The sequence below is a fragment of the Sinohyriopsis cumingii genome, chromosome 17 (genome assembly GCF_028554795.1).
Source record: "Sinohyriopsis cumingii isolate HCF-2022 chromosome 17, ASM2855479v2, whole genome shotgun sequence".
NCBI classification, from domain to species: Eukaryota; Metazoa; Mollusca; class Bivalvia; order Unionida; family Unionidae; genus Sinohyriopsis; species Sinohyriopsis cumingii.
In genome coordinates this window covers 117891684-117913560 of record NC_142977.1, presented here as the reverse complement: position 1 = coordinate 117913560, position 21877 = coordinate 117891684, and the positions used below count along the sequence as shown (strand labels likewise).

General features: G+C 35.5%; 1 protein-coding gene across 1 annotated transcript in view; it reads left to right on the top strand.

The window, feature by feature from the left end:
• Positions 1-20879, top strand: part of LOC149779733 (cell division control protein 45 homolog) — a 115129-nt gene extending 94250 nt beyond the window's left edge. Inside the window, exons 16-18 of the mRNA XM_089940593.1 lie at positions 411-529; positions 8901-8977; positions 12883-20879. Of these exons, the coding sequence (XP_089796719.1) occupies positions 411-529; positions 8901-8977; positions 12883-12947 (261 nt within the window). The 3' untranslated portion in view covers positions 12948-20879. The remainder of the gene's footprint in view (positions 1-410; positions 530-8900; positions 8978-12882) is intronic.
• The last annotated feature ends 998 nt before the right edge of the window (positions 20880-21877 follow it).

The window sequence follows — 21877 nt, the reverse complement described above, 5'->3', positions numbered from 1 at the left end:
GGACCAAGGTGAAGAACACAACAGAAATTAAATATACATGTCTTGTTCCAACCATGTGTTGCCTTTACCGATCACTGACATCTCATTTCTATCTTCGTGGGTTCAGTCCTTGAGAAAGCCAATATTGGCATGTGAAAAGGCTTGTCAATAGCTTCCTGTGGGTCAGTTTGTCCTTCCTCCGACTGATGTGCTGGCTGATATGTATAGCCTTTCATGTGCTGGAAAATGGCATTAAACCCACAACACATGAAACTCTAGTGAATATAGTGTTGCCCTTGTCTTTCAGTCCCATCATCTTATGTCATGTTATGTCATGTCCAGCCTCTGCCATATCTATGGAGAGGGAATTACCAGAATAGAGTTCCCATTTCATTAATACCCTTGCCACATTATTCCTGTTTGTTTTTCAGAGTCGAAATAAGAGAGCTCAAACCTTGCCATTGGTCCTGGGTGCACCTTTAGACAGAGAACAGGGCACTCTGCTGGTGATAGGCATTCCACCATTGTCACTCGATGAAGAGAGAAAAAAGTAATTAGCTGTTGAGTTTTTCTTTTGTGGCTGAGTAGTTAAGGCTTTTGACTCCAAACCTCAAACAAAGAGATGTCTGCATGATATAACCTTCAAAATGGTGGTGTATTGTAAAAAGCAATAAGAGCAAACTGTTGTGTGTGTGTCGCGTAGGTTTGACATAGTATTATTGTTAACCATCCAAAAAATGATACCACAATTAACCACAAGTATCTAACTTTTTTATTGATTACAGATGAAATTTATGATAAAATGCTACTGTCTGCCTCAATATGCACATGGGTAATGGCACATTATAATAAAGTGCATTCACACTATTCAAGCACAAATAGTAAATGTTTTAAGTGTAAATATAATTGATATCAGATGTGGTCAAGCAAGACACAGGCATGAATGCTCTTGCTGTCTCAGAATGTACAGAAAATACATAATACCTTCAGCATTAGTTTTGAGCTAAGTCCTATATCTTTTCCACTTGAAGATGTATAATTGAAATAATCCAAGACCTAAACAATATAATTATGTTTCATTTAACAATATTATGACAGGTTTTATATGAATACATGAGCATTAAGAGCTTATTGAGTGATTTGTGCTTAATTGTGTTTCTTTGCGAGTGTACACGTCTGTGCTGTGTCAAAAACCTATAATAGATGAGACATCAAAGGGAGTGAGTCTAATACAGATTTTCAACACAATGTAGCCAAATTCAATAACAAGATTCCATCGAGGAAAATGATGCTATACTGTTAATTTTTTTGATTCCCAGTAATTCAAGATATGATTCTTTTTTTTTTCTTCTTCATATTAAGTGCTGATTGTTGACATCATCTCATATTCTTGTGCGATCAGATTTTCACATTTGCCAGTGTGACAGCCATAAATGATGTAAGATTGGTACTATTTTTTCTTTAGTACAAACTAAACACCATTAGATGACTTTTGGTGAAAACCCAATGTTAATATGACCATTCTTTCAGGAGAATTAGTGACAAGATTTTCAATATGTTCATTGTGACAACCATAGGAACACCTAGATATCAGTCTCCTTTTGAAAAACCTATGTCGATATGACTTTCCCTTCTGGAGGAGTAAAATCAATATTTTCAAGATGGCTGCCTTTTGTTTAGTACCAACTGGACATCACAAGAAGTCTTGTAGTTAAAACGCGATGTTTTGACTTTCCATCTATAGGAGTAGCAGTAAGATTTTCAAGATGACAACAGTGGTGACCGTATTGGATATCAGAGCAGCACATTACTATTTAACACCAACTAGACACCATAAGAAGTCTTTTGATGAAATCTCCATACTCATATGACTTTCTGTTTAGCAGGAGTAGCAGTAACAAGATTTTCTAGTTGACTGCTCTGGTGGCCATATTGGATGTCAGATCAGCACCTTTTTAATTTAGGACTAAAGAGATGTCAACCGCAGTCTTTTACTAAATTCCCCCTGGTAATATGACCATCCATTCAGGTGAATGTAGTGGCTGGGTGTCTGGGTGGTACAGGTTTCATTTAGGACTATATAGTTAACATGCAAAGTCTTCCGGTGAAAATCTCATGCTGATATGACTTTCCATTCAGGAGGAAGAGCAACAACAAGATTCTCAGATGGCCATCAGGCATCATGCAAAATTGCCACCAGCATGATGGTCTGATGCAGGCTATTTTGATGTTTAACAAGGGCAAAAAAACGAGCCAGTCAATCTGGCCAGTTCAATTTTTAGATACACACCTCCCCCTTTTGATAACTTGTGCACAACCGGGTCCACAAACATAGACTGCACTATAAGCGAGGGTGCAAGATATCGAAGGACCTCCAAAATATCCACTAGACATCAAGAAAACCATGGGACTGGGATGGTATGGAACTGGTCTGTTTAATGACTAAATACTTGTTTTACAATCACATTGATAATAATTGTTAAAAATGTGCTTTTTCTAACGAAGTTGTTTGTGATTCTGTATAAAGTACATTTATTTTCAAGATGTCCAGCATGTGAAAGAACGTTAACATTGATCGAACTGGTTTCAACAACCATCATGTGTACATGAAAATATCTGTGTACTACGTCACTGCTTGTTTTGTTGATTAGTCTGGAGTGGTGTTTAATAGTATAGTGTCAAGTAGGGAGCCAATGTAGCAGGGAACTAGACTAACTGTTGATACACCACTAAACAAGATTCCTTTTTTTTTTCAAAAACTAGCAACAATTATTTCGTGAGACAGCTGTCTATGTCAAAACTCACATTTTCTATTATCAGTCAGTTCAATAATGATGTGGTTTAATTGGAAGTAATAGTGAAACTTATTATCGTCGTTGAGCATGTTTCTAAGTGCCAGTTCAGGAATTCTCTGACTCGTTTGCCCACAATGGTCCATATGTGAAACCAAGCTCTTTATTTTACAAATTATTCATTTCACTTGGTTGCCTTGCAATTTTTGATCACAGTTATGAATGAGCCAGATATTTTAAGGTTGTTTAATTAGATTAAATACACAATAACATTTATAACAGTGTTAGATTGATAAACTGAAACAAGTTCACCTGACATAAGGCCGGGGCCGCCAGATCTTAAGCTCGTAGGATTTGCATGATTTTTAACTTTATTAGTTCAATAAACAGGGATCAGTTTTGTGGTATTTTCTGGTTCGCAAGTTATCAGGGAGCGAGCTGTTGAGGGATTGGTGTATCTAGTAAATGCAATTTATAAATTGTATAATCTATGATATTTATGGAAATAATAGAAACCAAATGAAGTATTAAATAATGATGACTTGTTTCTTATGACCACTAGTGAATCTGGTTGAGATGAAAACATAAATAATTTGCATGTGGTCAATCGAAACGTGTAACTTAAGTTAAAACCTGTTGTACATTTTTTCAATATCAGATAACACATGCTACTTTCGGATTCCCAGCATTAACATGTGGAGGTATTTGTACCGGTTTTCCTCAAAGGCACCAAAAGCTAAAAAGACAACACTGTCTTGGAAAGTAGAACTATTGAAAAGGAACACGACACTATCAATGAAACTGATTTTTTTAAAAAATAGTTGGGTTACAGAATTTGCTTCTAGTATAGAAACAGGATTAAGACCAGGATAATGGTGTTAACTATTCATTTGTATTCTGCTGATGTGGATGCATTTGATCCAGCAATCCACTGCTGGAATTCATCTTTCAGTTGACCCAGTTTCATGAACACCTTTCTCTGGATACCAGAACCTCATCTGTGGAGGTTTGCATCTTGTTCTGATACTGTCACTGACGACAAGTCGGGGAATGAGGATTCTGATTCATTTTCCAGCTACGATTCAGACCAGACATCAGTGGTAGCAAAGGATTCTACTTCCCAGCGTAAAGATGAGTTATTTGCGAATCTGGATCATCTAAGTATGATTTTCCTGGTCAGTAAACAGTGGCTATGTAATGCTGAATGTAATAAAACTTAATAAAATTGACTTATGATATAACTATATTTTGTGGGTTTATTTCTTTCTTCTTTCATGTTTCATTACATAAATAACCTTACTAATAGCTGATATTAAGGCCCACCTGCATTTACCATTGAGTGGTTTTGTCTTGTAGAGTGAAATGAAGGACCAGTTGGTTATGGATGGGAACAGTACTGGTCCTTTGGGTTTGCAGGATCATTGTTGAATTTCACACACTGCCTTCAGATCGGCACCATTTTCATTTGGAAACTACTTGACTTTATAAGAAATCTTTTAGTGAAAACCCAGTATTGAATGACCTTCCATTCAGTTGGAGGAGCAATGACAAGATTTTCAAGATGGCCATTCTGGTGACCATATTAGATATCCTGGTGGCACAAATTTCATTCAGGACCAACTAGACAACATAAGAAGTCTTCTGGTGAAAATACAATGCCAATATGACTTTTCATTCAGGAGTAGTGATAAGATTTTCAAGGTGGCTGAGGCTGTATTGGTCATTTTGTATGTCAGAGCAGAACCATCTTTTATTTTTGGACCAACTAGTCATTGGGATAAATGTGTTTTAAAGTTTCATGGCAATTCTCCAAATAGTTTATGAGGAGTAATGATAACAAACTTGTGCTAACAGACAGACAACAGGCCATTCTTTAAGCTCATCTGGTCTATAACCAGTAGACCTAAATATCCATATTGTACAGGTTACTATAAAATTACCTTTTTGTTAAGCACCTAATACTAATTATAATGTTTTCTTTATTTTCCGAATCTGCCAGTGTAGAGGTTTATGTAATTTGTCACTGCTGTTTATAATCAATGACTCGATACATACCCTAATACTACAACAGACCTGCCAAACCTTTTGCTCACAAGTCTTATGGAAATTACCCTTAAAATACAAACTTAGGGAATGAAAGCAAAAATTATGGGTAATGTTATCGTTGAGGTAAAATCCAGATATTGCCTTAACCATGTTTGATTTGTATCCACATTTCATATTAGAGTGAGTTGAGTTGGTCAGGGAACCAGACTTCACATTTCATATTAGAGTCAGTCGAGTTGGTCAGGGAACCAGACTTACATTCCAGGAGTTCCTCAGATGCATTAAGCTGCACGTATTGTTTCATGCAAAACATGTAATGAAGCAGTTACTTATAGAATTGTCGAAAAATGGCATTCAACCTGCTATATACATGTTCAAGATGAAAGGGACAAGAACCATCTTAAAAGCTTTTAATAGTACAAAGGATAAAAAGGAATATTCAGATTCCTGGTTCGGGCAATAATTATGCTTATTGGACATCGTATGTTGAATTGAGTATGTCTCATGGCAGATGAGATTATTGCCATTATGTCAAGATGAGAGATAGCAGCAAGCTATTGAGCTCCATAGGGTTTTGAATAGAAGTTTGTGAAACCATACTGGAGGTAAGTTAAGGTCTGGGTATATTTTGCAAACTTATTTGTTGAATATCATGTTTACCATTGCCGCATATGGCTTGAATCACAATTCTGAACTTTTTAAATATATGTTTTTCCACTTGACAGTAGCATTACATGATATTTTTTTTACACCTTACTAAAATCTGGTCTATCGTAAAGAAAAAAATTGACTGTAATACTGATTGTTGTTGTTGTTGTTGTGGGGTTTAACGCCATTTTTCAGCACGATAGGGCTATACATGGCGGCCAGTATTAATGGTGGAGGAAGAACCCGGAAAACCCCGGAAAGAACCACCGACCCACGAGAAGCTACTGGCAAGCTTTCTCACATGCCCACATTGGCTGAATCTTAGACTCGAACCGCTGCAGACAGAGGTGAGATGGCAGTGATCCATAACGAAGAGCGCTTTAGACCACTCAGCCACTCGGGGCCCCCCTGTAATACTGAAAAGGTCTTGATAGGGTTGATAGGTCTGTACTATAGCTTGATAGGGTTGGTAGGTCTGTACTATAGATTGATCGAGTGACCAAAGTGGTCTAAAGCGCTGTCCGTTACGGATCACTGCCATCTCACCTCGGTCTGTGTGGGTTCGAGTCTCGGATTCAGCCAATGTGGGTATGTGAGAAAGCTTGCCAGTAGCTTCTCGTGGGTCGGTGGTTCTTTCCGGGGTTCTTCCTCCACAATTAATACTGGCCGCCATGTATAGCCTATCGTGTGCTGAAAAATGGCGTTAAACCCTACAACAACAACAACAACAACAACAACAACTATAGCTTGATAGGGTTGGCAGGTCTGTACTATAGCTTGATAGGGTTGATAGGTCTGTACTATAGCTTGATAGTGTTGATAGGTCTGTACTATAGCTTGATAGGGTTGATAGGTCTGTACTATAGCTTGATAGGGTTGGTAGGTCTGTACTATAGCTTGATAGGTCTGTACTATAGCTTGATAGGGTTGGTAGGTCTGTACTATAGCTTGATAGGGTTGGTGTGTCTGTACTATAGCTTGATAGGGTTGGTGGGTCTGTACTATAGCTTGATAGGGTTGATAGGTCTGTACTATAGCTTGATAGGGTTGATAGGTCTGTACTATAGCTTGATGGGGTTGGTAGGTCTGTACTATAGCTTGTTAGGGTTGGTAGGTCTGTACTTCAGAACAATAATTTGTCAAAATGTATGCAAAAATTGTAAAATGTAAGTAGATTTCAAATGCAATATACCACCAACAATAAAATAAGCTGATGACAGTCCTAATTATAATGATTGTTCTATTTGTTGTTATTACTCTTAGTCTTATTATTATTATCATTATCATTATTATAGGTTGTTGTTCTTGCCTTAGTTGTGTGATAGTTGTAGTTGTTGTCATTGTTGTTGAGAAGCTCTTAGAATAGTAATATATCCCCTCCCATTCTTTAATTATCTCCCCTGAACCAACAATGCATAATGATACTTTAGTAAAAAACACATATATCCTGCCATAAAATGATTGTAACTAGCTATCTTTTATCTCTAATAACAAAAGATGAAGGAAAAGTTGTACACATTTTCTAAACATTCACTTTATACATTGGAAACCTTTACAGATCTTCACTACTTAGTCTCTTAGATAAGAAATTACTTTGTTAAGAATTTGTGGAAGGGGGCTATCTTTATATAAATATGAAACTTAAAATAGTAACATGAATAGAATTTAGAAAATGTAGCCAGGTATGAATAAGGGAATAAAACATTTTGTAGCACAGGAAATAGGAAATAAGCAATATTTAGCTCCCTTCTGTACAATTTAGACTTTCACCATCCATTATAGTTATTAAAGTTAAATTGTACAATATGCAATTGTAATAGCCAGTCACATGATAAGAATGAAAGATTATGACTGGTTACTAAAGCTATCACAATTTTAAGGAAAAGACAACCAAGTAACTGTTGATAATAATGATTGGTTACCCAGGTACCCGATCAAAGGGAAATTATATTACATGTGAACCTGAACTGCTTTGTAGTAAGCTCATACGTGCCACCCCACCCCTTAAAATGTATGAGCATATTTATTAATAACATAATTTGGAAAAAGTGTAATCTGGGCATAAAAAGAGCAATCTATATATAACATGCCATAATTAGAGAAAACCATATGAAAAACATGCATTTCCTTTTGCTGCTTACTAGGATCAGCAGTTAGTTACAATTCTTGTCAAAAGTCGGCTGAATCCATGTGAATTAGTACAAGAATACAGACATGAATCAAAATGATAAATTATTTATACACAAAAATATCACCTAAACTAGTCTACATGTTTAACTTTTCCCTAAATTGTCGTAAAGTCAAGTCCACAAATTCTGAATGTTGTATTACATCACTGTTGAATTCCTCTTTCAAAATTTGAAAAGTGCCATTGATTTGTTCTTTTCCTGATGCAGCATGTTCTTCAGTTTAACAAAATCCCTCCACTCTAAGATATTTTAGTCATATAACATACACGTATCACATCAATAAAGCCTCTTTCATTTAATATTTGGTGGTTTTTTCAATATAGACTGGTCTGCATCTTATACATGTATCAAGTTATAATGAACCTGTGACACAAGGTTTAAAATTCTACAAACCCATCTGTTTTCTTGGAAACATGTCATGCACAGTTACTATAAATAGAAAATAAGGAAACTGTACATAGCCAAATGGTCGCACACATCAAAAATATATGATAAGTAGATGGGCGTCTACAATGGATAAATGCGCAGCAGCCAATGGACATGAGCCTTGAACTGTACTCTTTATTCTGTGTTGTGTTCCTGACATCGCCCAACATAATCTTTGATGTGAACTTGGAAACATTTTCCTTTTACATAAACTTGGTACCCTGTGGATAATTTTATTACCCAGATAATTATGAACAGGCAAGTACCTGTTGACAGCTTTGCTGGTAACACTATAATAGGTAACACTATAAGAGCCATTACATAGATTTTGTTACATTAGTTACAGATATGATAGCAATAAGAAATTAAAGACGAAACTAAAAGAGCTTCAATTAATAATTTATTTTAATTAATATTTTGCAGCTCAAAAGTAGTGCATTTTGTTTTTCACTTTGGCTATAACATGTACAACAGGGGTGCACAACCTTTTTCGGCCAAGGGTCAGATTGCTTTTTCTAAGACCACTCGAGGGCCGCAAACACATTTTTTAAGTATAATTACTGTTCACAGGCCAGATTTCTGTGTTGTTTTAATTTGCCATGAGGGCTGGACAGAACACATTCATGGGCCGGATCCGGCCTGCAGATCGCGGGTTGTGCACCCCTGATGTACAAGATCCATTAAGTTTGGTTGTTTCCACTGGGCTTGTCAGCCAGGCAAGTCCACCTCAGTTCCACACTGATATATAAACCATAGAGAGAGTTCATTACATCATTGTAGATATGTGAAGTTCAGAAGTTATTTTCAATTCATATTTCAGCTTTTTTGGAAAGGCATTTGAACAGGCTGCAAGCAGTACCAATGCAAGAACACTACATGACAAGTTTGATACATTCAGTAAGTACAGTAATAAAAGCAATATAATAAACTGTGTCATATTGTCAGAATTGCAGTTTTAATATGTTTATCGAAAATCTTATTTCTCAAGATACTTTGTTTTTTCCCCGATGAGGAGGAGCCAATCAGGGGTACACTTTTCCACCTTTATGGTTAAAAGGATGATAAATATTTTGATGAAATGAAGCTATTTAAACACTTTCTTCAATATTAGTACATTTTTATTTGTTTGTTAAAGTAACATACTTCAGCTTCCATTATGATCCAGCCAACTGGAATGTTGGTTATAGGAACTTAAAAACACGTCCATTTGCTTCTGTCAGAATTGTATTTATTAAAAAAAAGACATCAGTAAGTAAAGTCCAACTAAAACAATATGACTTGAATTTGTACAAAAGCATTCATATGGGCTGCCAAATATGTGAGATATCCCTAAATATTTGGCCTCTCATTCCTGTCAGTCAGCCAGGGAACACACTACATAACACCATTATTTAGGTAACAAGATAGCTACCCAAAAACATAAATATCATGGTTGATATCTTACACTGTAGGACTATTCATGGCCCTGCTTAAAGTCACAATGTTTTCTGGATTTTAAAAAAAAAAAAAATTTAAATATAAGAGTTATTGTGTTCATTGATCCCATGGGTGAGGGAAAAGTTAAAGAATAACATACTTCTGAAAGGTCTGGGAAAAGTCCAGAAATGTTAGATTGTGCCGGGGAAATTTAGCATTGCAGATGAAAGTTGGGGAGAAATTGATTTTTTTTTGGTTAAAATCATCAAACATTTTAATTTATAGGTTCAGGTGGCCCAAAAAATTAGTCTAGTTTACAGTGTCTTATATGACCTTTAACAATTTGCTTGGAACCAGTCTAAACTTTCAGTTATCTATACTGATTCAACATTCACATTTCTATTAATAACCTCAAGGCCTGCCTCCACCTATCATCTTCATGAATGACCTTTTACTAGATACTATGGTATTGCTTTAGTAAGGGCACCTATCCTCCTTATAAGCATCCCCAAACCCAGCATTGAGCATTTCTTCTTCAAATATGTTATCCAATCATTTACACACTACGAGAACTACAACTACCTCACAAATCCAGCCTTCCCAGGTTAAAACGTTTTAGCTTAAAGTTATCTACCCACCTAGGTGACATTTAGGTAGAGTGATCTCCCCTTGATACCCGGATTGGTACCAAATCCTGTGAATTTACCAGTTACTACTTTTCTGTTAATTTAGGATTTCACCTGGCCAGTGATGTTGGATCATCTCCCAGATGGAATTTATCATGGGGATTAACCTGGCTGATTCAGACACTGTTTGAATTGCTCTCAAGAACTTTAATAATTCACCTCTCTTACAAGTCCTGCTTTCTCAGTGAATGCTTTGGGATTCTGCAGGCAAAACCAGCAAACACATTTCACATTAATGAACCCAACAAGGTGGATCAGTATCACTCATGAAATGCTCTTCTTTCATTGCCAAGAACAGGCTACAATTTGTGAGTAATCAGATACTAGTTATAAATCCTGTCTATTCTGGACACTTCATCTTGAGGTGATGTCAAGGCCCCAATGAAGGCTCTGAAGTGATATTTCAGGAAGACTGAACTGTTACATTGAGGGAGATCATGACATGTTTGCCTTCAAAGAGAGGAAGGATGATATATCAACAGAGACACTTCCTGAATATAGTGGGCATGTTTGACTAAACACACACCAATGAATTTGCTTTTCATATTGGCTCATGACATTGGGACAATTGTTACAAACACTGCATATGAGTGAAACTGTTCTCTAACTCTAATTTTCCATGCCATAGAATGGAGATCCAGATACCCTTGTCCAGTTGGTATCGGAGATCTTTCATCCTCAAAGGCTTATTTCAGTCTGGAGGAACATTTACCAGTGGTGCAAAAGGTTACCTTTCCAGATCGTTCAACAGCTTCCTAAAGATATGACTAACCCTGGATTTGTGGGAGGGAAAATGTTTCCCTTTTGAAGCCGCTTCCCAATATATAGAGTCTATTTTCCAGTTGGTTTATCTAAAAGTTGTCTTACATATCTTAGGGAACAAAGACAGTCTCTGTGCAGTAAGGGATGTATCACCTCCAGCTCTTACCTATTCTCCTTAAATATTATAAATTGGGTAACATATTTAAAGAAGAAATCAATTTTTTATAGTGAATTATGTTTCTTTGATAATACTTACCCAATCATAATGCACATAAACCCTCCCAGCCTCCTCACAGTAACATCCACATAAAGTGCATGTCTTTCACTCCAGTAGTAGCTGACAAGTTTGCAGGAATTTAGTGTCAATCCCAGTATCAAGGGGAGATCACTTCCACCTAGGTGGGCTTACAACTTTTAACTATTTTGCTTAAATGTTTTAATCTGGGAGGGCTGGATTTGTGAGGTAGTAGTAGTTCTCCAAAGGTAACATGATTGGGTAAGTATTATCCCATATTTTACTTCAAAAAAATTGGTTTCCAGGCAGATGGTATAGTCTACTTCTCAATGAATTTTATTTCCATTCAAAATGTTTGATGAACAATGTATTTAATTTGTTATCTTCAAGTTTTCCCTCTGTCAGTTTGTCAAGTAATACCTTAATGCTAACATATAGAGTCAAAGGGGCAGCTATATCCTGTTGCATTTTTTTCAGATGAGGTCGGCTTTTTCCAACCAAATTTTTACAAGTTGTCAACCCAGTAATTGATAGGTTACCTTTGTTCAGACAGTTGTTATACCTTTTAAGTTGCATGTGCTGAAAACAGTGGTACTATCATGTACTTATGCACAAGTTTTCATCCTCACACGAATGTTCTTAAAATACTGGACAGTTTTACTTCAAAATTATAAACCAGCTGAACTCTTTAAAATGGAAGTGTCAGTGATGTTGGTTGCTTTCTCTTGGATTAAAATGAGTAATTTGATATTTAATTAACTGGACAAATGTAAACATTATTATTAGATATTTAATGAAGATCTGGCATGTGTGGCCATTTACTCATGAATAGAAATCCTATTGAACCACTCCGGTGGTCTAGTGGTTAGAGTATCTGCCTCGGAAGCGGGAGGTTGTGGGTTTGAACCCCGGCTGAGTAATACTAAAGACTTAGAAAAATGGTACTAACAGCTGCCTCACTTGGCACTCAGCATTAAGAGGTTAGTGTCAGGACTAGTCAACCTGGTGTCAGGATAATGTGACTGGGTGGGACATCATGCTACATGTCTGTGGCATGATGCCTCAGTGCTAGACATCAGTATAAACTGCCACACTGCAGACATTGTAGCAATATAACTGAAAAATTGTTAAAGCTACGTTAAAAATTCTAATCACACACACACACAGAACTCATAATACTTTTTATCTTTTGGAATGGAGAAATTTTTTAAAGCTAGGGAGTTGGGGGTTGCATAAAAGCAACATGTTGGAGCTCACCATATTGAGTATTGCAAAACTATTATCAGCATTTCCATACAGATACAAATTCTTTCTGGGAAGCTAAGAATTTATAGCAAGTATATATGGTAGTTCTCGTTGAAACTGTACCAGGGCCATGGACAGGGTAGGACAACTAGGACACAGTTATGTGTTCCCACAAGGGTCAAAAGGCACACCACTTGTAATTCATAGGGGCCTACTGGAGAATTTTTCATAGGTCCCACAAATCCTGTCAATGGACCTGAACTGTACTGATGATTTCCTGGAGTACAGTCTTTAACACAGCTGATCTGGAAGAGGCAGGTGTGTGTGTGTGTGTGTGTGTGTGTGTGTTAAAATGACAATTTACCTCATATTTACCATAGAATAAATTGTCATTGGTCCTTTTTTAGTCAAATATGGTATACTAAATTTCTCAAAGAGAACATTTTTTCTTCTTTCAGTAATGGAAATGAAGACGGATGATAGAAGCAAGTTCTTTGATGCATTGATTAGTCTGTTACAGTGAGAAAATCATACAGTTTTTATCAATTCAGAGGGGGAAAAAACTAATGTGTACATGGCTCAATGGAACAGACTTCATGCGTTGTGGAAATTTACTGTTGAAAGGAGATTTTATAAACTTCTTTCTTTTTTCCATCCTTTACCTTACTGCACTCGATAGATCTCATTAAACAGGTTGGGAATGTAACTTCTTTTTTTTTGTTCATAGGACATATAGTGGCATCATTAGTTACCACCAATGTATTTCAGAATGCAGTGAAAAATACGGCAGTGTCAACTAGCAGTGAAAAGTTTTTCATTTTTGTGGTAAATAGAGTCTCAACTCGTGTTCTTAGACAAGAAGTTTATGAAACTCTTGTATATTGAAAAATACAAAGCACTAATTGACAATTATTTATTATTGGTTGTGTACCGATTTAAAAAAAGGGCATGGATTATGTCATCTTGTTTGAACATCCATCCTTCAATTAGTAATGTAGTGTATTTCCACACACACATGAATGGTCTGTAGATTAGAATGACAAATTGAAAAATATGATGTAACCCTTGGGAACTGGGCATGGGGGTGGGGATGGAGAACTTTAAAATATTTTCTTAAGAATCATAGGTGGAGATATATTGTATTTGTCAGACTATAAGGCGATTCTTTTTTACCAGAAAATCTTAGCTTCATCTTATACTCTGAGTTGACATATATATAGATTTTGTCATCCAAATCGCTTTCTTATGTCTTATAATTTTCCATATTGAAAAAATTCTCCAAAAGTATGGAAGAGATCATGTATGAAAAAGTATAGGACTCTACATTGAGGATTTGAAACAATTATTTGATCGTCAGTATTAAAATTAACTTATATCAGATGTAATTGTGCTAAAGCAGTATGCATTAGTAATATACGTCGTTTGTAATATACGTTGTTTCAATGTGATACGGGTGTGTTAGAATTGAAAAGTTAGAAGATGAATAACCATGACAGAGACAGATACTGCATCACAATTTTCTTACTGCACCTCATGATCAACCAAAAATTATGCCCCATTATGAGAGAGAGAGTTGTATTTATGATTGTACGGTAATCTTTTATTGTTCATTTACTTGACGACTGTGATCATACTCGTGCACAAGTATTCCGTTATCAGTTAATACCACTAGGTAAGCAATTCCTTCTTGTTTTAGTTATCACCTCCATTATTAAATCATGTGGCTTTGTAGTGTTATGTTCATGCTAATTAAATATGCTACAGGTGTAGTCAGATTTTCCAAACACCTGTTTGAGGTCAGGATTTGGCAGACCAGATCAGATTAGTGAGGCAACCAATAGGGAAATGAGGCTAACCATGGGTATTATAAATATGGTACCATAAAAGGAAATGCCATGTTACTCAAATAAATTTCTCAACCAGTGACATCTTGTGAACTTGCCGATAGGACTGACAGCAATTTAAACTAACATAATAGCATGAGCAAAGATCAAAAACAATTGCTGCCTAAGTACAGGAAGAGTACATGCACTTGAAAAAAATAATCTTATTTGTTGGGAATGGAGAGGTCATTATACTTGCAAAGAAAATTAGATATCATGTGAAATGGTCATTCTTGGGCTTTAACCTAGTAAATGGAGACTATACGGATATTACTATTGTGAATATTCCAACCTTGATGGAGTACGGTATGTATTTTCATATTTTACATTTACTATTTAATTTTTTAATTTGTTCTCTATTTGACAAAAGATTCACTAAACGGACAGTAAGGTGAAGGAAAAAAAAAACACACAAAGACCTGTAATCTCTCCCTCTCTCTCTCATAGATATCAGGCCATATTTGAATTTGATCATGAGTGCAAGAAGAAAAATGTGGGGAATAAATATGCATCTCTGTCTGTATCTCCCCTCCGCAAAAAAAAAATAAATTTGGAGAAAGCATTTTAGCATCAGTGATGCAATTTCCCTGCTGCTGGTAATCTGAAATTGCACGCATTGATACTTTTGATATTTATGAAACCAGAAGTTATTATAGTTTAATTCCACACAGCAATGTGAATTTTACCCTATCTGTAACACAATAAATGTTTAGGTCAGCATCATTATATGTAGCTAAAAGTATATATAAAACATTTAAAATATTTCGTGTGAAACAAATGAGGTACTTTTAGTTATATTTATTGATTCAGGCTGGATAAAATTCGCGATGCTGTGAGGAACAATGTGAAAAAGACAAAGCCAGGGTATTGATTTGGCCTTATCTTATAAGCATCGACTTATATATGGATGAAGGATGGAAAATTGTCCAAATTTGACCATTCAACTTATACTCCGTATCGACTTAAAGGCCAGAAAATACGGTATGCATTTACTGATAATGAAGAGACAAATATGTACATGCACTGGTATGAACTGGCTTCTGAGCCAGGCCATATCACAATTGGCATAGTTTGGAGGCAGGTTACACCAGTATGCCATTGACCTAGTTCATCAATAATGTCTAGTGTAGGTTGATGCAAAATATTGTTTATTAGTTTGTATTTTGTATCGGTCATTTTGCTAGACATTAAAATGTAATGATGTGATGAAATTGTACGTACCATTGCAAAAACATTCTTGTTAAAATATATTTTTCATATTTCGTCATTGACGGTGAATAAAAAAGCATGAGAATGTATAACATGAGGTGATGAATAATATGTAGGGAACTTTGAACTTTGTCTATAAATAAATGTTGCAAACAGTAGCCTTTACAAATTTCTGTATGTAATTAGATGTATGTAATTACAACATACAGATATTTCTGCACGTAATTAGATGTTTGTTATATTGCAATTAGAGCAATTTTGAAGGGTCATGATGGCAAATCTCCACTGTTTATCACAAACTAATTTGAAACAGTATTGTTATAGACTCTCTTCCCACTCCCCAGACTGTGACTCTGGGTCATAACCTTAATTTATAACCATGGAATAGGTGATAGGTGTCATGTATATCATGCAAAAATAGGTTGGCAGCTATATAAAGGTGAGGGGATTTGCAGTGGGTATCCATATAAGTTGCTTTAGTTTTTTCACTAGTTGGTCGTCAAGATCTTTTTGTTACTAAACACGACTAATCATGTATTCATTTAAGTGCATGTTTGGGGAGTGAGGTTACACGTCGGCTTAGACATGCGTCTTGATAACACAGCTCAGTCTGCAAGACTTTCCTGAACATCACATTACTCTGGATATGTAACCAATTTTTTTTTTTATACTTGAAAATTAATGACTATGAAGTGAAGACATTTCATTATGCAGTAGGCATACTAACCTTGGGATCAATGTCACATGTTTTAAAAATATTGAATTATGGTTTTGATTAAAGTTTTCATTTTCTTATATTTCCCTTTTATGGTCTTCTTACTCTTGATGAACCTCGGACGATTCAGCCTATAACGTGTTTTCTCATCCTTTTGATCTTGGTGTCAGTGTCACATTTTACAGCAGTTTTGATCACGGGCTTGACATGCAGGCCCTGGTTTCCATATTGTAATTTTAAAAAATCTTGCTGATATATTTTGGTGGTTTTTTTTAAATAGGTGAGTTAATCCATTAAATATTATTGGTGTTAAAGATGGTGACACAGTTTGAAAGCTTTTATACCTCAAGGTATTCTATTTTTAAAAATGTGCTTTCAAGCACTGATATGCATGCGTGACGTTTTGCTCATTTATTGCTATTTTTATAGCCAGTTCTTGTCTCTTGTCTTTTTGTCTGTGAAAAAAAAAACAAACCCTAACACCGTCCCAATCAATCCTTTGTCAGTCCTTGAAAAAGTTAAAATTCCACTACTTTTCTTGATAAAGCATGTCATTGTTTCTTTACATCAACTTCTTGTGATACAAAGTCAAATTTTTTCTCTTATGAAATGTCACTATATCCAAATGAACCATTTGTTTTATAGTCAATAGGAGAATCCTCTATTTAAGTGTATACCTACTGGGTTAAACTGTCAATATATATGAATGAACCATTTGTTTTATAGTCAATAGGAGAATCCTCTATTTAAGTGTATACCTACTGGGTTAAACTGTCAATATATATGAATGAACCATGTTTTATAGTCAATAGGAGAATCCTCTATTTAAGTGTATACCTACTGGGTTAAACTGTCAATATATATGAATGAACCATTTGTTTTATAGTCAGTAGGAGAATTCTGTATTTAAGAGCTTATAAAAAATAAGTTTAGATCAAAGACCCTATCTCATCCATCAAAATTTAGCTTTTATTTTCCGAAAGTGAAAAATGTTGTCTGAACATTAAGTTCAACTTGCCCTAATTTGAAATGCATTTCTTTATCTGAATTGCTACTGAAAATAAGTGTACCAGGAATTACATTATTATTATTGTAATTCAGGTCTCTATTATGAACTTTTATATCGGATCTCCACCATGTGCAAGATCTGTTTTAATCAGTAGATACCTGAATTTTTTTTTACTTGTTGTCAGACAGTTGTCAGGAGCAGTTTTGGTCAATGACACATAGCCCCACCCAGTGATGCTATCTCGGAAAGTTAACTATTATATCGACACATTTGGTCTTTCATATACATTTTGAAGTCATTATCTAACTATGGAATTATTACCATTTTGTGTTTAAAATCCAACATGATCTTTGTCATTGTCCCAAATTGTCAAGAATGCAGATGTCAGTTTAAAATTGTATAATTGTATAATACTAAATGTACACGAACCAGTTGTTATCATGATACTATGTTAGACCAGAAATATTTTGGATACTGACTTTGTGGGAATGGTGGGGTCTGTTGAACTTGATACTGCCAGTATTTGTCATGCTTAGTTAGTCCTTTTCAATGTGGATAAAGCATATTTAATTTATTCCTCTTTTAGAAATAGAATGAATTGTTTGTGGGGAATCTCTTATTAACTATGTAATTCAATGATCTGCTTCCAACAGTTTTAAGGCAGATAATTAATTATCTGGTAGAGGTTACAGTGTACTGTTTACATAAGACCTAAGGCTGTGTCTATCACTTCTAATGTGCACTTTATATTTTTAGCAAGACATTCTTTGGGCAGATTACATAGTTGGACAGCAATCTGTCCTAATGGATATTTCTGGCATCTGTAAGTTTTTCTGAAGGCCCTGAATATGATTTGTTGTTGCTGGTCATTATGAGCTTTGATTATACACACCAATTATGACATGCGTACATTGGGGCAGAAAATATCTTCCTTTTTTTATGAAAGAAAATTTTGTGAAGCAGTCTAAGGGGTAAAAAATGATATGTGTATATTTTCACAAATGTTGGAATATTAAATTGTCTCAGGTCTTATATGTACCTTATTTATGCAATATTTATGTTTGTCATCATTAACTAGCAAGCTTTTTTAGCTCTTGTATATTTGTCTGATGTAAATAATCCTTTTTTGAATACATTCCCTGATCACATTAACATTAGGAATATAAGCCTGCTACCTTCCAAATCCAGCCCTACAAAAAGATGAAAATTTGTTTTTTGCTGTCTATATCATATAGACAAAGGGTAGTAACCTGGCATCATGAACGTTTCTTAAGTTTGTTTACTGCAACAAAGTTAACCTGTTTCTTCAGTTTGTTTACTGCAACAAAGTTTACCTATTTTCAATTTTTTCTTTTGGTCAAATTATCAGCCCCTGCGCCTTCACCAAAATTATGGATTGCATTATCACTTTGTTCCAGTTGACATCCTCCATGGCATTGGCAGTGCATCTAGATGATCTAAAATAAACCTGTGATAGGTGCTATTTTTCTCAAAAGCAGAAATGATCTTTTATCCCTTTTGAATCATCTGTTTCCTAGTGAACTGGGATAAATCCGACCTTTACTTATGCCAGTATTTTGTCCACCTGACACAGAGTTTATAACCAAGCTCAGTCTAGTATGACTACCTCAATACTTGTCTTACAGATCATCAATCTCATAGAATGTCCAACTGACATGGAGTTTATAACCAAGCTCAGTCTAGTATGACTATCTCATATAGATGTCTTACGGATCATCAAACTCATAGAGTCCGTTTCCATCTGGGCATGGATTTCATTGAGTGTTCTTGCAGCTCCTCATGGTACTCGACGCAGCAGCTGGGCTGTCTTTATATGCACCCATTACAAATATCTATGCTGGCACAGTGGTGTCTCTTTTCCAGTACCAGAAAGTCAATATCACCAACGAGGTACAATTATTCCTGTGTCAGTGGTGCAGCTATGGTTGGCTCAGGACAGGAATTGCTCTGGAGAAACCCTAACCTGAAATAATATGTACAGCTGCCAGTACACACTGTTAGGGAGCCCACATACTTCTGGGCTTCAATACAGTCAGCAGCAAATAGAGACCAGGGGAAAGGTCTCTTCACATTAACCTACTAGAACTAAAAGTGATCATAATTGCCTGTTAGCTCTGGAAGGACAGACTCTGGGCAATGTCAGACTTGATTAAGTCTGACAATTCTGTAGTGGTGACTTATCTCAACCGGATGAGACATTATCTCATAATCCAACTTTCATCGGATTTTTGGCCACTCGCTAGTAATTAATATATTTACATAGACTGACATTTGTATATGGATGGTAAGTAAAATTCCTCTTCATTTCACTCAGAATTAAATCCTTCAGAACACTCACATTTCTGTAATAATCCCTGTCATCAGACCAGAACACCTGCATCTTGTCCGTTGACCCTTTGTTAAATTTCTGACGCATACGTGTAAGGCAGCATCATGCTGCTACCACAAATGTTTAAAAACAAAAATCTTATTGGTTTATTCGGTAGGCAGTGAGGAACAGTAACTAGAATAGACCAAATTGATGGCAAATTCCTTTTGAAATAGTTTGCTGAAATTTCAAAGGAAACAGATTACCTCTGAAGCACCGATTGTTATGAAAACGTACTTAGCAAATGGAAAAAAAGATCAGTCTCGATCATGCAATACAATTATTTGATGTTGCTGCCACAATAAAAAATGGGCATTTGTTTGGTTGTCCAAAGCTGTCCTTCAGCAGTGACTCCACTAATGCATGCACCCTTCGTCAAAGAAATCTGATTACAGTCTTCAATAAAAACAAAGAACTTTTTATCAAAGGAAGTCAGTACCAAACTTAAGTAAAAGTAATGTAATCTGATGGACTTTTGCATTTTCCAACATGACTGGAATGCGTTAACTGTGCTATGAAAGTTTCTTTTTTGCAAGGAAAAAGTTTATGCTTAGAAACGCTACCAACGGCAGCTCAAAATGCAAACTAACTTTTACTGACTTGGGGCGTACTGAAAAGTAAATGTGCTTTGTCATTCATTACGTGATTGTGCTATGTTTTTCCATCGAATTCAGACCAATATGACCTGGAACAAAATTATTGAATATTTCAAATCTGTGCGTGCATATTTTCAATGGAATTACTTGTATTGTGGATTCAATGTATGTGATGAGATTTGCAGATGAGTACATGGTGTTGATACTCTATTCATGCTATACATTAGACATGTATATATAAACAGTATTCATGTATATGTACCAATTCATGGTTCTCTAAATAAAGTAAACTTCTCTGTTTTCACTACAGGTGTATTTCTCATTTAATATGCATCGGTAACTGCCGATGAAGCATGTATTTTACCGCCTGTATTTATTATCACCACCTCGCTTGCAAATTTTTGGGGGTACATGCATTGTTTTCTTTAGCTAACTGACCTGGTTGCTTATAACATGGTTTGGTCTATAACACGGTCGGGTTCTATGGCTCCCAACTACCATGTTATAGCGGGGTCACACTGTAGATATTAAAACCAAATGTTCGTCATTTAGTAGGGTTTGGTGTGTGAGGGAGTAGGCTTATATTTCTAATGTTATTGTGATTGGGTAAGTATTCAAAGGAGAAACATAATATACTACAAAACTTGCTTATTTATATATACCATAACAAACAAGTGGTTAAGTGCTGTGTAATGTATTCAGATCTGAATAAAGACTTAGAAAAAAGGCTTTCGTATTTGTTTGCTTCTGTTGACTTTGGAAAAATTAAATGTTTCTACATTGCAAATGGAAAGTTTTTGTAAAATGCATTACATGCAACATTAAAGGCCTCTAAAGAAACCCAGTGCATTACTGAGTCACTCTTAGTCGCCTTTTGCAATATGATAAACCCAATGCATTACTGAGTCACTCTTAGTTGCCTTTTGCGATATGATAAACCCAATGCATTATTGAGTCACTCTTTGTCGCCTTTTGCGATATGATAAACCCAATGCATTATTGAGTCACTCTTAGTCGCCTTTTGCGATATGATAAACCCAATGCATTATTGAGTCACTCTTAGTCGCCTTTTGCAATATGATAAACCCAGTGCATTACTGAGTCATTCTTAGTCGTCTTTTGCGATAAGATATATTGAAAGAAATAACTTAAAAACTCTTTCCACCTCATCTTTGTGAAAAATGGTTGATTTGTAGTTTAAAACATTCACCATACAATAATGACATATTTTAATGAATTTTTTACATGCACATCAGTATGTACTTCCTAAACTGTGTTGATTTTTTAATTTTGTTTAGGTTCTAGATCTTGAAGTCATTTCTTTTAATTATGAAAGAGGCAAATTAGATCTAATGAACATTGTAATGGAGAGATTTAATTACATAGTACTGTTATGTCTCTGTGGTCATAAACTAAGTAACAGAAAGAAGCAAAACCATAACGTTTTGTAAATCTTAAATAGTTTAATTATCGATGTTATAAAATGAAATTGTCAGGAACTTACAGTATTATGAATTGAATCCAAAATAATCCTGAAAATATTCTATTAAAGTCGAAAAGAATGAAAGGTTCCTTATAAGTTTAAGATTGAAGAATATACTGGTCTGTCAACAGACCTGATGCGTCAAAATGGCATTGCCCAGAACTTTGAA